The 14,294-nt window shown below is 59.2% G+C and overlaps 1 protein-coding gene across 9 annotated transcripts in view; it reads right to left on the bottom strand.

The window, feature by feature from the left end:
• FMNL1 (formin like 1) overlaps positions 1-14,294 on the bottom strand; it is a 68,522-nt gene that overhangs the window by 21,007 nt on the left and 33,221 nt on the right. For 4 of the 9 annotated variants that reach the window (XM_030541322.1, XM_030541320.1, XM_030541331.1 and 1 more), the window contains 7 exons: positions 14,023-14,096; positions 12,369-12,452; positions 10,612-10,752; positions 7,913-8,038; positions 7,511-7,619; positions 1,364-1,440; positions 822-915 (listed from right to left, as the gene is read on the bottom strand). In XM_030541322.1, coding sequence (XP_030397182.1) covers positions 822-915; positions 1,364-1,440; positions 7,511-7,619; positions 7,913-8,038; positions 10,612-10,752; positions 12,369-12,452; positions 14,023-14,096 — 705 coding nt within the window. The remainder of the gene's footprint in view (positions 1-821; positions 916-1,363; positions 1,441-7,510; positions 7,620-7,912; positions 8,039-10,611; positions 10,753-12,368; positions 12,453-14,022; positions 14,097-14,294) is intronic. The other 5 variants (XM_030541330.1, XM_030541326.1, XM_030541327.1 and 2 more) reach the window with 2 other exon arrangements.

Below are 14,294 nucleotides of genomic sequence, written 5' to 3'. Positions count from 1 at the left end.
GGGGCTGGCTGGTGTGTGGGTGCCCGCTGGGCATGGGGAAATGTCTGTGTATTCTGGGGGGGAGGACCGGCTCCAGGGAGCAGGGCTGTGAAGGAATGTGGGATTGCAGAGGGGAGAGGGGAGCCCCTCATTGCCAAGGAGAGCCCCTCATGGACCCAGTCCACAAGGTGTGATGCAGGGGCTCCTCAGAGAGAGACGTGCTCCATGATGCTCCCAGAGACCCCTCCCGGGCCCACCGCCATGCTCAGCTCAGCTCTGGCCCAGAGAGGGCCGGCCAGGTGCATCACCCACGTCCCTACGCCTAGGGCACAACGTGGGAGGGGAGGGGTGGCTCGGCCCTGCCCACAGCAGCGATCTGACTGGCCAGAGCCTCAGAGACAGGCTGTGGGGTGCAGCCCTGTGCAGGAGGCAGGGGAGGGAGGTGACTGAGCAGGGCTTTCCCAGCTCCAGACGCACAGACACAGCAAGGCGGCACCGAGGGGGCAGAACCAGGCTGCTCAACGATGGAGCATCAATTCCGCTGGCTGCCACTCACGGCCACGTTCATTAGTACCTGGTGTGTCTCCTCTCCTCTCCTCAGACCTGCCCCAGCTGGGGATCAGATGAGGAAGCTGAGGCCCCGGGAAGGGCAGGGATTTATCTGAGTTGCACTGAGAGTTGCCGTTAGAACTGGGATTAAGAGGCAGGATTTCCTGGCTCCCACCCCTCGGCCAGGCCCCACCCACATTGCCCCCATCCTCCACCACAGGGGCTCCGAGATCCCCCAGGGCCAGCTGGCTCCTGGGCCCCACTGGCTCTGACCCGATCGCTGGGGGACCCACCTCTTTGAAGTTGTCGAAGGCAGAGAGGATGATATCGTGCCCTCCTCGGACCAGGCACACGGCGGCCAGCAGCTCCAGGACGAGGGCTTTGGTCCTACAGGGAGAATACTGGGTCTGACTCCGTCCGGGGGCTGACCCTTCTCTGTAGCACCAGCCACAAGCTGCTCGTCTTCACTCACAAGCCCCTCCATGGCCTATGCCCCCTCCCTATGGGCTCCCGATCACTCAGAGGGCCGTCAGCCCCCTGCCAGCCTCCACTGCCCATGTGTTAACCTCTCAAACGACATGTCCCGTGATGCCCTGCGCACTGGGGGGTGCTCCCCGAAACATCAGCAAAGCTGCCTCCTGACCCTCCTTAAATCCCTCCTTTGCTGCGATTCCACAGCCAGGCCAATGCTGACCAGCCCTGCTCACTGCTTCCTTGTGCTCCCTGATCTGTCGTCTGCAGCTGTCATCTCTTGTGTCAACTCTCTGGGGCAGGGCCTAGCTTTTTGTTCTGTTTGTACAGCTCCTGGCGCAGCAGGGACCCCAGGGGAGCATACCTTGGGTTCTTGTTATTCAGGCTCAAGGTGATCTCGTTGACACAGGCTGGATGGTTCATCACCAGGCTGAATCCAGACTAGGGGGAGAGGCAGGTGTTAGCAGGTTTAGGGCGGATGCTACTCCTCGCCCTTCCCCCACACGCTCTCTGAAATGCTTGTGTGTCTTTAAGGCAGGACCAGAGGGGCAGGGATCACAGGCCCATCCCACCCAAGGTGCTGGCAAGCCCCCTGCCAGCTGCTCTGCCACCCCGCCAGCCCCCACAGGGCCCAACATCCCAAGCTGAGCCAGGTCAGTTACAAGGTGTGACGAAGTGGGGGGTTTTCTTGGGTTTCTGTGTTTTCCAGTGGGTTGCATGCGGAGGGAGGGGGACTCAGTGTCCCCAGGTGTAACTGGTTTAATGAGGTGAGGGGAGAGGGAGTTTGTTGGTACAGAGGACTGGAGAGGGACTCAGGACCCCGGCCGATGGCCTAGAGGACGGAGACCCCAGTGACTGGTGACCCGGAGACCCAGCTCAGGAGACACAGCTGGTTCTGGTCAGTGGGAGGACAATGGGCTGAGAAGAGAGGACCCCGGTGACCTGAGCAGCCGGTTCCAGCCAGAGGGGCCAGAGAAGGGCTGAGAGGAGAGGAGACTCAGGCCTTCCTGTTTACAACCCTGTTTACCTGGAGAGAAGACAATGGACAGAAGTGGGGCTCGAGGCCAGGGATATCAGAGGCCCAGCTGGCAAGCAGGGGGGGCTCTGGGCTGGAGAGGGGGAGCAGGCAGAGCCCACCTGGCTGCAGGGAGATGGGGATATGCTGTGCTGAGGGAGGCCAGGCCTGAGGCCCTGAGAGTTTCCTGTGCTGTGTTCAACTCTCAATAAACCCTCCTGTTTCATGCTGGCTGAGAGTCACTCCGGTCTAGAGAGTAGGGTTGCATCACCCCTTCGGGGGTGAGAAGATGTGACGAACTGGGAATGATCTTAATGTTTTCTCTGAATACTGTGTTGGTGCCTCAGTGTCCCCTGTGCAGTTCTTAATATCTAGGTGGTGGAATAAGGGTGTGTGATTCCTGCAGAGGAAGGGGCCAGTGCACCTAAATGCCTGGCACTCTGTCTCCTAGCAACTGATGGCCTGGGCCCCTCCTCTGCAAAGGTGCCAGCTGAAGGTGTTGGAGACAAAGGGATCAGGTGACCTCCTGGCCCGGGAAAGGAGCTGAGCAGAGAGGAGGGGCTGTAAGGGGTGGTGAGTCTGGAGCTGGCTGGGGACGAGGAGTGAAGTGCAGATGTTGGGGTCTGGCTCACTGCCCCCCAGAATGGACCCAGCCGAAGGGTCCGGTTCGCTGTATCTACAAGCTCTGTTTTAGACCCTGTTCCTGTCATCGAATAAACCTCTGTTTTACTGGCTGGCTGAGAGTCACATCTGACTGCAAAGTGGGGGTGCAGGACCCTGTGGCTTCCCCAGGACCCCGCTGGGGTGGGCTCGCTGTGGGAAGCACACGGAGGGGCAGAGGATGCTGAATGCTCCAAGGAGAGACCCAGGAGGTGAAGCCGTGTGAGCTTCTTGCCCTGAACAAGTCTGCTCCAAGGGAGAGGAGGCTCCCCAAAGTCCTGACTGGCTTGGTGGGGAGCAGTTCCAGAGCATCGCCCGGGGACTCCGTGACAACTGGTGGTAGCGGTGGGATGTATCGCACCCCGTGAATGGCGCTGCTTGCAGTAAGTGACTGGGGAGCAGTAAAACAAAGGGGGGATAATGAGGACCAGGCGTGCTGAAGGCTCAGAGAGGGACGGTTTCAGGGAGCAGTTAAACTCTGGGAGTGTGTGACCAGCGAGAAGGACTGTTGAAGTAACGGGGTCCCCCTGAGGACTGCAGCGAGCATTCTCAGGGGCGGAGGAGCTTGCCGCTCGACCCTGGGAGAGAGAAGGATTTTTGCAGTAGCAGGGTTCCCCTGGGACGGAGTAGTCTGCAGCTCAACCCTGGCAAAGAGGTGGTGATCACGAGAAGGGCTGGCACACCAGGCGTTCTTCCTGGAAACCATGGGGGAGCCAAGAGCACGCAGGTCTGTGAGTCCAGAGCCACTTGGGAACGGTGAAGTGATGGCCTATCACCATCTTCTTGAGAAGGACATTGTGATCCTGTGCACAAAGAGAGGGTTACGCATGGGGAAGTTCACCAAGGCACAGTTAATCGTGCAGTTGGAGGAAAAGCACCGCTCTGAGGAGCAGATTCCTGACCCAGATGGGGCTACAAGAGGATCTGCGAGCAGCTGGAGCAGCAGCCAGGCATCCCTGAGAGTCTGGTCCCCAACCAGACGAGGGTCTTCACGATTGGGTTCCCCATCAGGGGATCAGAGACGGATGGGATGGGAGCAGAGCCCGAGAGAGCGAGAGGATCGTGAGAGCAAGAGCCTGAGGAAAAGCTGCAGGAGAAGTAGCAGCAGCTTGGACTGGCAATAGTGGAGCAGAGAGACATAGGGGGCTGCCCAGGGGTCAGTGGGGAGACACGCCTGCGGGGGTGAGACCCTGGGACAGAGAGAACTGTGGTGGTGCAGCTGCAGATGGTGAGGGGCTGTGGGACCTGGGTGAAGGTCCCCAGGGTGAAGCCCCTCGCCCTGCCTATGGCCTGCATCCCTGTGCAGACCCAGGAGGGGTCGGGCTGACTGGTCATTGGGGTTCTCCAGGATATCAGCTGGGAGGCCCTGTTGGGGGGTGACTGTGTCTCTTTGGGACAGGATTCAGGCCCCGCTCCTGTAACGGCCAAGGGTTTGAATTCAAATCCAGGGAACCAATTGGCTAGGATGGAAATGGTCAGTGACAATGCAAATGACCTGACTGGCAGGGGGGAGGGGCTGCTGGGCTCAGGATACCTGCCTACCTGTAACCAGCCCCCTGGGGCTGAGTGGGAGGGAGAGATGCTCCCCACCCCTCTGCACACCGGAGAGGGGGCTCACGCTGGCTCTGATGCTGTGACCAAAGCAAGGAGCTCGCTGCCTGCCCCCACTGGGACAGCAAGGGCAGCGCTGAGCACGAGGGGAGCTTAGACCCCAGCTGAGTGGGGGGACATCCAGGCAAGGCAGGTCAGCTGCCAAACAGCTTTGCCTGGTCCAGACGTGCTGCTGGGAAGTGATTACATGGCAGGGAGGGAGCTACCAGGGACAGGGCTCAGGGGGGCTGTGACCCCAGGCCCAGCCAGCGAGAGAGAGTAGGTCCCACTCCCTGTCCCAGCTGCTGAATCCCAGACCGAGCTGCAGAGGGATCCCTCCTTGGAGAAGCTGAGGGAACTTGCTGGCCACAGCGCTGCAAACCCCCTTGGGGAAGGCTGCAGGGACAGAGTCCTGCGGGAGAAGGGATTCCTGTACCGGGAATGGGCTCCCCAAGGGGAAGTAGAACTGGGGGGAATAGAGAGGCAGCTGGTGGTGCCCCAGGAATCCACAGGGTTCTTCCCGTTCGAGCTGCTGGATGGGAGGAGAGTGAGGGGACCCCTGGACCTGAAGAGGGAGGATTGGATGGAGAAGGGGGAAGACTCCCGGGGGGATCTCTTCCCTGAGGTGGGAGCCACCCTCCCCATCAGGTGTTCCCCGTTCAGAGTCACTGGGAAAGCAGCCCAGAACCTGGAGAGAGAGGTCAGGGACATGCTGGCTTTAGATGTGATCCAACCGTTTTACAGCCCATGGGCCTCACCTGTGGGGCTGATCCCCAAGGGAGACAGGATGATCTGGTTTTGTGGGTGCTATCAGAAGCTTAAAGCCATCACAGTGTCCGATGCCGACCCCATGCCTATGCCAGGGGAGATTCTAGACAAGCAGAGGGGGATGGAGAACTTGGCCCTGGCAGACACTGATAACGTGCATCTTTAGCCAGACCTGGGAGGAACAGATGTCCCAGATGAAGAGGGGGCTGGGCTGCCTCAAGGAGGTGGGACTGACAGTAAAAGCTGGAAAGCGTAGGGTGGGGACGGCAGAGGTGTTGTTTCTGGGCCACAAGGTGGGAAGCAGCTGCCCAAGCCCAGAGCTAGCCAAGGCCAAGATGGGGGCTCTTAACCAAAAGAGCCCAAATCGCAGACCAGGGTGCTGGGAGAAGACCCCGTTTCAGTTTGAACCCCAGGGGTATTAGGGTGGCAAAAGGGTACGGGCAGCATAAACCTTCCCACATGCGGCCTGCGAGTGCCATCAAGCACACCCGACCTAAGGGATGGCATGAGACTGGACTGTCCTAGTGTAACTCACACCAAGGAATGGGAGAGATGCTGGAGCATCCCCGGGAATGTTGGTGGGTTCAAACTTCCCCAGGTCACTGGCTGGAGTGACCTGGCTCAGTTCGGTCTCGAAGGGGGGAGAGATGTGACGAACTGGGAATGTTCTTAATGTTTTCTCTGAATACTGTGTTGGTGCCTCAGTGTCCCCATGGCAGTTCTTAAGAATCTAGGTGGTGGAATAAGGGTGTGTGATTCCTGCAGAGCAAGGGGCCAGTGCACCTAAATGCCTGGCACTCTGTCTCCTAGCAACTGATGGCCTGGGCCCCTCCTCTGCAAAGGTGCCAGCTGAAAGTGTCGGCGACAGAGATCAGGTGACCTCCTGGCCCGGGAAAGGAGCTGAGCAGAGGAGGAGGGGCTGGAGGGGGGTTGTTAGTCTGGAGCTGGCTGGGGACGAGGAGTGAAGTGCAGATGTGGGGGTCTGGCTCACTGCCCCCCAGAATGGACCCGGCTGAGGGGTCCGGTTCGCTGTACCTACAAGCTCTGTTTTAGACCCTGTTCCTGTCATCGAATAAAACTCTGTTTTACTGGATGGCTGAGAGTCACGTCTGACTGCAAAGTGGGGGTGCAGGACCCGGTGGCTTCCCCAGGACCCCACTGAGGTGGGCTCGCTGTGGGAAGCACACGGAGGGGCAGAGGATGCTGAATGCTCCAAGGAGAGACCCAGGAGGTGAAGCTGTGTGAGATTCCTGCCCTGAACAAGTCTTCTCCAGGGGAGAGGAGGCTCCCCAAAGTCCTGACTGGCTTGGTGGGGAGCAGTTCCAGAGCATCGCCCGGTGACTCCGTGACAGGAGGCCCGGGGGATCCAGAGCGCGTGGACTCCCTAAGGGGCCCACGGCAGAGACAGATGCGCTGAGTCTCAGAGAGATGCAGCTCCAGGAGGTGGAGGGGCCTGACCCCGAGAGAGAGTGGATCCCGAGAAGGGCTGTTGCACTGAAAGGGGCATCCCGCACGGGGCCACGAGTGGGCACAGTCTGTGAGTCTGTGACACAAGGACCCCAGTGAGGAGCAGCTGATGCCATGGAGAGAGAGGAGAGAGACCGTAGCACTCAGGGGTCTCCACTGTGGACCAGGCCCTCAGGCTCAGAGCCACAGGGACATCAGGAGGGGCCGCAGGGACAAAGCTGGAGGCAGAAGGGAGGACACAACCGGAGGGAAGGGGAGAAAGGGGGAAGAGAAGGAAGGGGGGATACTGGAGAAAGGAAGGCAGGGAAGAGCAGGAATGTGGCTGTCAGGTCACATTCATGTTTCAGGCCCCCACACGGTGGGACTGACCCTCTGGTCAGCACAGCCCACCCTGGAACCACCGCCCCGGGATGCTGGGTGGAACCTGCACTCACCCCCAACCCTCAGACTGGGAGGTCACTGGCCTGGGCTGGAGATGAATCAAACAGCTCACTGCCCAAGGGGCAGGCGAGAAGCCCCCAGCACCATCTGAGCTCCCGGGACTGTCTCCTGCTGGGACCCCACAGATTAAATGGAGGAGGCTGCTGGCACTGTGCCTCTGGGGTCCCTCCATTCTCCCAAGCCCCAGGTGGCTGGCGGAGTCCGAGCCAACGCTGGGCTGGTGACTTCCCTGAGACTGTCCCGGAGGGGCAGCACTCGGTAACAGCTGGAGACAGCGAGGCCCCGAGGGTTGCTCACAGCTAAGCAGGGCCCATGCTGAGCAGGGAGATCACAACACCAGACACGTCTCTCCCCGCCTGGCTGCTGGGAAGGGCAAGGGGCTCCCTGCCCCAGAGTGGTGGGGCTCTGCTCTGCGGTGCCTGGACAGCCGCACGGAGCAGGACCCAAGCCTCCCTCTCTGCACAAGAGTCTACCACCCCACAGGGAATTGCCTTTCTGGCAAGCACAGTGGCTGGGGACCAGCACCTGGCCCCCCGCAGGGCCGCGCTCAGGCCATCGCCTTGCCCTCACCTGGTAGTTCATGATGGCGCGCAGGCACATGATGCAGAGGTGGACGTCGTCCTTCTGGCTGATGATGCGCGAGTTCCGCAGCGCCTTCCTGCTGTGCACCGGGTTGAGTCTGGGCCAAAGGAAGAGAGCGGGTGACGCCAGGGAAAGGCTCGGCAGGCAGCACAGCTACAGAAAGTACCGGCTGGGGGCCTGGCTGGCTCAGACTGGGAACGGGGTCCCCTCTGATCCATCCACAGTCTGCAGCCCCAGACACCCCACCCCATGGGCTGTCTTGGCAGACAGGCCGAGGACTGAGTGGGCTGGGCTCTGCCTTGAGGCTGGCCGGGGAGAGCGAAGGGCGTTGGCCCGGCCCAGTCTGCACCCTAGCGAGTTGCTGATCTCAGATGGCTGCGGGAGGCTCACCGGGGCGCATAGGAGTTCATAGGTGGCCTGGGATTACTCTCCTGATCGCTCCAAGGGGTGCTGGAGGGAACGCTTGGGTGGACTTGTTGAAAGAATGTGTGGATCTGCTGATTCAAGTGGCAGCACCTGAAGGAGGATTACAGCCTGCAGGACAGGAGGGAGAAACAGTACTTGATGGGGATACACCCTCCTTGGAGGCACATGGCAGCATGGAACGGGGGGGGGGGGGGCTTGGCAGCCTCTCCGGGGCACAGGCAGACGGCCAGGAGACCTGAGTGCCCAGCACGCAGCAGCGGAGCAAGGCCAGGCCGTTCACTCAGCACCACGCTCTTCTTACAGGCTGCTAGACGGCCCAGGGCCTGGATCTTCCTTGACTTTACCACCAGGCCCTGCCCATCACACCTCCGATCTTTGCATGCAGGGAACTTCCTTTGCCTTTCCATGGTCACATTTCAAACTATCCAGTCCCTAAAGAGGGTCCCTGCCTTGTCACCGCACCAACGGCTGCTCCCTCGCATCTCTGCCCTGCAGAGCGGATGGCACAGGCTGACAGCCCCACAGCCTGCAGGGGCACAGCCTCCAAGGGCATATGTACAGGCTTTAAGCCAGTAATTCTGGGTTGGGTTCCTGAGCAGTCACTGCAGGTAGCAGCTGGGTGAGCCGGAAACTCAGTAAGTCCCTATTGAGTCTTCAGGGGTATTTCTGCTCTGGAAATCAGCTGGCAAAGTGCCCGGGGTGCCATGGCTATCGTCTCTCTGGTTTCCATGCCCAGCGTGCTATGGTTAGGTGATTATTTAGCTGTCAGCCTTGCAAACACACCCAGGGGGCGGGGGGAAAGGGGCAGGCCAGGTTCTTTCTTCCTTGCACATCACCACGAGCGGCCAAGGCTCCACAGGCCAAAATAGGCCCTCGGCACCACCTGCTCACAGGGGCAATTCTACGCATGCACAAAAGGCTCCTCCCCCTGGCTAGACAGGTCCCGCAGCGCTACTGGGGTCAGACTCTGGCTCTCCCCTGTCACCTGTGGCTGGGCTGGCCCCATGGGGCCAATGGGATCAGACTCCAGCTTGCTCCCCCCATGGCTAGGCTGGTCTCAGAGGACCAGTGGGGTCAGACCCACCCCACCTCTGGGATTGGGCTGGCCCACAGGGGTAACAGGAGTAACAGTAGGTCTGACTGCACACACAGGGAGCGTGAAGCAGCATCGTAAGACGACCTTATACATGACTAGAAACAGAGCTGGGAAGCAATGCCAGAGCCTGACCCCAAGCACCAGGAACACTGGGGCAGACGGCAGAGCCAAATCTCCACCACCTCCGAGAGCGAGCCCTGGTTACCTACCGTGAGACACGGCCCGAGGGAAGCGTGCAAAAGAAGCCTGTGGTTAGAATGTGGGAGGGGAACGGGCATGCACAGAGCCGCATGAGGTGAGCGGGCTTTGAACTAGAACTGTCTCTCATCAATCTGGATCAGAACCAGGCCGATTCAGCCTCCTCAGCGTCCACTTTTAACATTTCACCTTGTTTTCAGATCCACAAGATTTTGACCTATTGTCCTTTTAGGCCTCACAACCCTACCCTGTGCTAGCATCCTGATGGGGAAACTGAGGCACAGGTCACATGGTGAGTCAGGCGCAGTCAGGGAAGAGGGATGTTTTAGTGGTCAGGGCACTAAGTTAAATTCCCTGCTCTGCTACAGACCTTGTGTGTGACCCTGGGCAAATGGCTTAGTTTCACTATGCCTGAGCTGGGTGAAATGGGGACAATGGCACTTCCCTGTCACCTGGGGCTTCTGAGGAGAAATACGTTAGAAGAGGCCAATGGTAACAGATAAGTAGTTAACATAAGTTCTCAGGGACAGAACCTGGATTCCTGGCACTAGGTCTCCTGCATTAGACAGCCCGTGCTTCCTGGGACCGGGGCTGGGGGTGTAATTCAGATACAGCTGTTCTCTGGGTCACCAAGCTCCATGTTTATCAGTTTAGGGGGAAGTTATTAGAGACCGCCCCCCAGATTATCTTTTACACACACTTGGCCTTCTGGCCAACATCAGATCAGTGCAGTTTCTGGTGGTCCTCTAGCGGCTATAGCTCTGACCCTGCTGCCCAAGCATCACTCAGCCACAGCCAACACACTCAGAACTCAAGGAATGGTGCTGGGCAGTTATTCCTTGGTGGTGGTGGTTTTTCTTAAATTTATTTTAATTGTGAAAAATTTCAAACGGCTCCATTATTCCCTGACCCCCACCAAGCCATTAGCCTCAGTAATATCCTGCAGCATGGAGTGCCCCAAGTTAAATATATGGTATGCAAAAAAAGAAAGGTGGCGGGGAGAGGGGCGGGTTCCTCAGTCCAGCAACTCCAGGCTGTACTGACTCCAGATGGGCAGCGTGTCAGCGCCAGAGCAACTGAGACAAAGCTGTGTGTGTCACGAGTCGTAAGAGGCCACAGTGCAATGGTGCCACGGGCACTCCCGAAAGCGGGGCTGATGTTCTGTTGGGTGCAGGGATGTAATTCTTCCCCACTGGGAGCTGGGGGCCTCCCTCCTGGCCCAGGGCAGCATCAGGCCCACGAGCTGCAGCCTGTTTGCTTGGCCAGAAGAACCCAGACCGGAGCTGCCCACTCGCAATGGCCTCTCCTCCGGTATCTCTGAGCAGGGCAGGAGGGCTGACGGGTGTCTCATGCTGGCTGCATGTGTTACCTGATAGTCAGGTTCCTCGCTTTGGAGGAGCCCTGTGTGGGGGATGAGGAGTTGCTCTTGCTGAGGTCCTCCATGGATCTGTCCGGGGACTTGCCCTTGTCAGAGCCCGGGCTCCCGTTATCTGCGCTCTCCATATTGTACCTGGAGCCACACACGTGAAGACAGATGTGTGAGTCAGCAGAATATACTGAGGCCTCGTATGAGGCAGCAGGATCCCGGCCAGTGGTGGAGGAAGGGCAGACCCAGCGACAGAGCACAGTGAGGGGAGGTCCCCCTGCATAGGTATCTCACGGCTCCTCGGCAGAGGCTCCCACAACTCAAGCCCGGGGGTGGGGGATGAGACTGCCCAGCCCAGCCCAGCTCTCACTCCTCTGGGACTGCAGAGACTGGCCCACACCAGCTTGCTCCCCAGCCGGCCTCCAGCCCCCACAGCCCAGCGCTACCACTCAGCCGGCTAGAGCCACACTTAGCCACACACGCCTCAGGGCAGGTACTGCTGCCACCACAGCCCTGCATGGCCCCACACATGCCCCCAGGGACCAGCAACGCCACCACGGATGGTTATGCGTAGAAAGTGCCCTGTCATCCCGCAGGCAGACCATGCGGGCACAGGGGTCTGAGGTCAGGGAGGTTTAACCATCCATCCCAGATGGGTTAATCATGGAACAGCAACCAGCTCTGGGGTGCCCTGAGGCAGCAGGCTGAGGGAGTGGAGATGGACGGGCTTTTAGGGAGATCTTGGCAAGTGGCAGAAATTTCAGCACCCAGGACAGGGACGGACAAGGGGATGGGGAGGGGCGACATTTGTTAAGGGTTTTCATAGATTTTAAGGCCAGATAGAATCATCTAAGTCTGTCCTCCCACCTAGCACAGGCCACAGACCCTCCCCCAGGGGAGCCAGCACATCTGAGCTGGAGCATGTTTCTCAGCCTTTGCCGGTTGGCAACCCCATCTCTGAAGCCAAAATCTGTGCAGCCCCCCTCAGCGTGTACCATAGAACGGTCTCAGTGCCACTCACACTCAGCCCACCCTGCATCTCGGCAGGGGGCTGGCCCATGCGGTACCGTCTAGCCCTGTAGGTCTGTGAGCTGGGCATGTTCCCGGAGGCGGGCACGGCACACTTGACCCTGAAGGCTCGGGGTGTGTGAGGGGAGGGGGATAAGACTCTGCTTTAGATGGCACCAAGGTGCCTGGCCACCCCCAATGACTTGAGCAGAGCTGTCTGGAGACGGCCAGTCTTGATCTAAACACTCCCAGGGATGGAGAATTTACCCTGTCCCTAGGGAGGCTGGTTAATCACCCTCCCTGTGAGCAACTGGCACCTCCTTTCTAGTCAGAGCTTGTCTGGCTTCAGCTCCCAGCCCTTGGGTCTCATTCTGCCTGGCTCCTCTGCTCTCAGAAACCTGCTCCTGGCCAAACGGAGCCGAGGGAGCCCTGCTCGCACAACCCCAGATCCTGCTGGCCTCTCATGGAGAGCTGGGGCCCGAGCCCTGATGTCGCAGGGGCCAGGCTCGTGTGGCCCCTCCCCTCCCATGCACAGGCCAGGACAGGCAGCTACAGCCGAGGTTCAGAGCCAGGGCCTGTTAACGCAGGAGCAGGGCTCTCATGAGCATGGCGCTCAGGCAGGTCTCCCACATTAGACACAGGCCCGACTCGCGTGCTTACAGCTCAGCACTGCGGCGCTGGTCTGACGTGGGCCCAACCCGTCCCAGCGCCCTCCCCTCCCCGGCGGGGCACAGGGCTCAGCAGCAACTTACGTGACGGCGCACTGGGCGAAGGCGAGGTATTCCAGCAGAACGTCCAGCCCCTTGTTCTCCTCGTTCAGGAACTCCTGCACCCAGCTGGGGGAGAGGAGGTGCGTTAGCCAGGGAGATCAGGCAGGGATGGCCCAGCTGCACCCCCATCCTCACGCCCGTTTCTCTTTTCTTCCCTTTTCTTCCTTTCTAGAGTGTCTCTCCCTTCCCCTTGGGCCCTGCTCAGACTGAACCCAACTGTAACGGGGAGCCCAGGGGCAGCTCACCCAGTGCTGCTCTGCACGAGCCAGTGGGCAGTGGCAGAGTGGGCTGGAAGCATGCTGGCTCTACCCTCCTCACACACTAGCCACAGCCCTGGGATTAAGTAATCTGCTCCCTTCCTAGAGCTGTGCAGGGACGCACCCAAGGCCAGGCAGGGTGTCTGTGGCAAGGCTGGGAATGGCCCTCAGGTTTCCTAAGTCTCAGAGCCCCATGCCTGAACCCCCAGACCCACCTTCCTGCTCTCCCAGAAACCCCTCCGCTTGTCTCCTGCTTGGCTGCCATAACCCCCACCCCATCCATGCTCCTCTGCCTACACTACTGGTAGAAGGCAGGCACCTGCTCTCAACAGGACCTGCTTACAGACGCCTCCAACTGCCTCCATCGCTCTGAGACGTGACAGGTTTGGGCCATGCCCCAGATGGCACCGGACAGCCCCAGCCCCACGATCAGGGAGGGGCACTGCTCATTTGCTTTTGCCCCATGCTCAGATGACAGTATGGATGTTCCAGATCAATGCTGGGTCCCAGTGGGTTTGCCCCAGAGCACGGGGGTAGATTTAGCATTAGACATACTCCAGGTCACCCTGGCAGGGCAGACACTGAGACAGCCAGGCCTCAGTGCCCATTTCCACCCAGCCTGGGTGTGATCCTGAGAGTCCGTCGCACGCTGCACTCCAGGTAACTTCAGAGAGGCTTCTGCACAAAGCATGGGGACACAGAAGTGCCAGTGTGGACACAAGAACAAAGGGATATAAACTGCCCATCAACAAGGCTAGATTTGAAATGGGGCAATGCTTTCTAACCAGCAGAGGAGTGAAGGTCCCATCTCCACCCAGACTTGCATCTGTTCTAGATCTTCCATGATCCAGGTGTGGCTGGTAGACAGCCAGGGGCCCACGAAAGCCTCACCACCAAAGTCATGAGATTGTCACAATGGGATGGTAGCACTGAGACAAACTCAAGCCATCCCTAGTTCCCCACAGTGCTCACCCCTCCCAGACACGGCACGACCTTATGGCATCTGAAAGCCAAGCACAGGAGAGCAGCAGATGGCGCATGGCAGGAATGCATCACTGATGGGTCTTGAACCAGGGACCTTTGTACTCAAAAAAACAGCACCTCTGCTGCTGGTGTCCAAGCAGACCTCGGGCTAGCATTGATAGCAGCTCCTCCTTCTTGCCTCCTTGCAGGCCTGCAGTGATTAGCAGGCAAGAGTGTAACACTCCTTGTTTGCACACCTGGTTGGCACAGCCGCCAGATAAAACGCAGACCTGCAGCCCCCCAAACACAAGCCCTATCACCAGAGTTGAGTCACTTGCAGGCTGGGAGCGGCCACTAGAGGGAGACAGTCATCTGCACGACCCCAGGACATTAGCACGTGATCCATAGATACTCACCGGATATAGTTGGTCCTCAGCGAGATCTCCAGCTCTCGGAGCACCTGTGTGGACTCCTGCACTCGCCTCTTAAACTGCGTTTCAAAAAGCAAAGGGGCGTTAGACAGATCTGCAACATCACTGGCCAGGCTGCAGCCTCATTTCTCGTTTACCACCTGTGTTAACTCCAGATAACCTCCAGAGCAGCGATTCCCAACATTACTGGTCCACGTACCATCCTCGGAAAACAGCTGCTTGCCTTCCCTCAGGCCAGCATCTCCTTTCTGCGCACA

Source organism: Gopherus evgoodei, chromosome 23 (genome assembly GCF_007399415.2).
Source record: "Gopherus evgoodei ecotype Sinaloan lineage chromosome 23, rGopEvg1_v1.p, whole genome shotgun sequence".
NCBI classification, from domain to species: Eukaryota; Metazoa; Chordata; order Testudines; family Testudinidae; genus Gopherus; species Gopherus evgoodei.
This window is presented reverse-complemented; position numbering and strand designations above follow the sequence as displayed.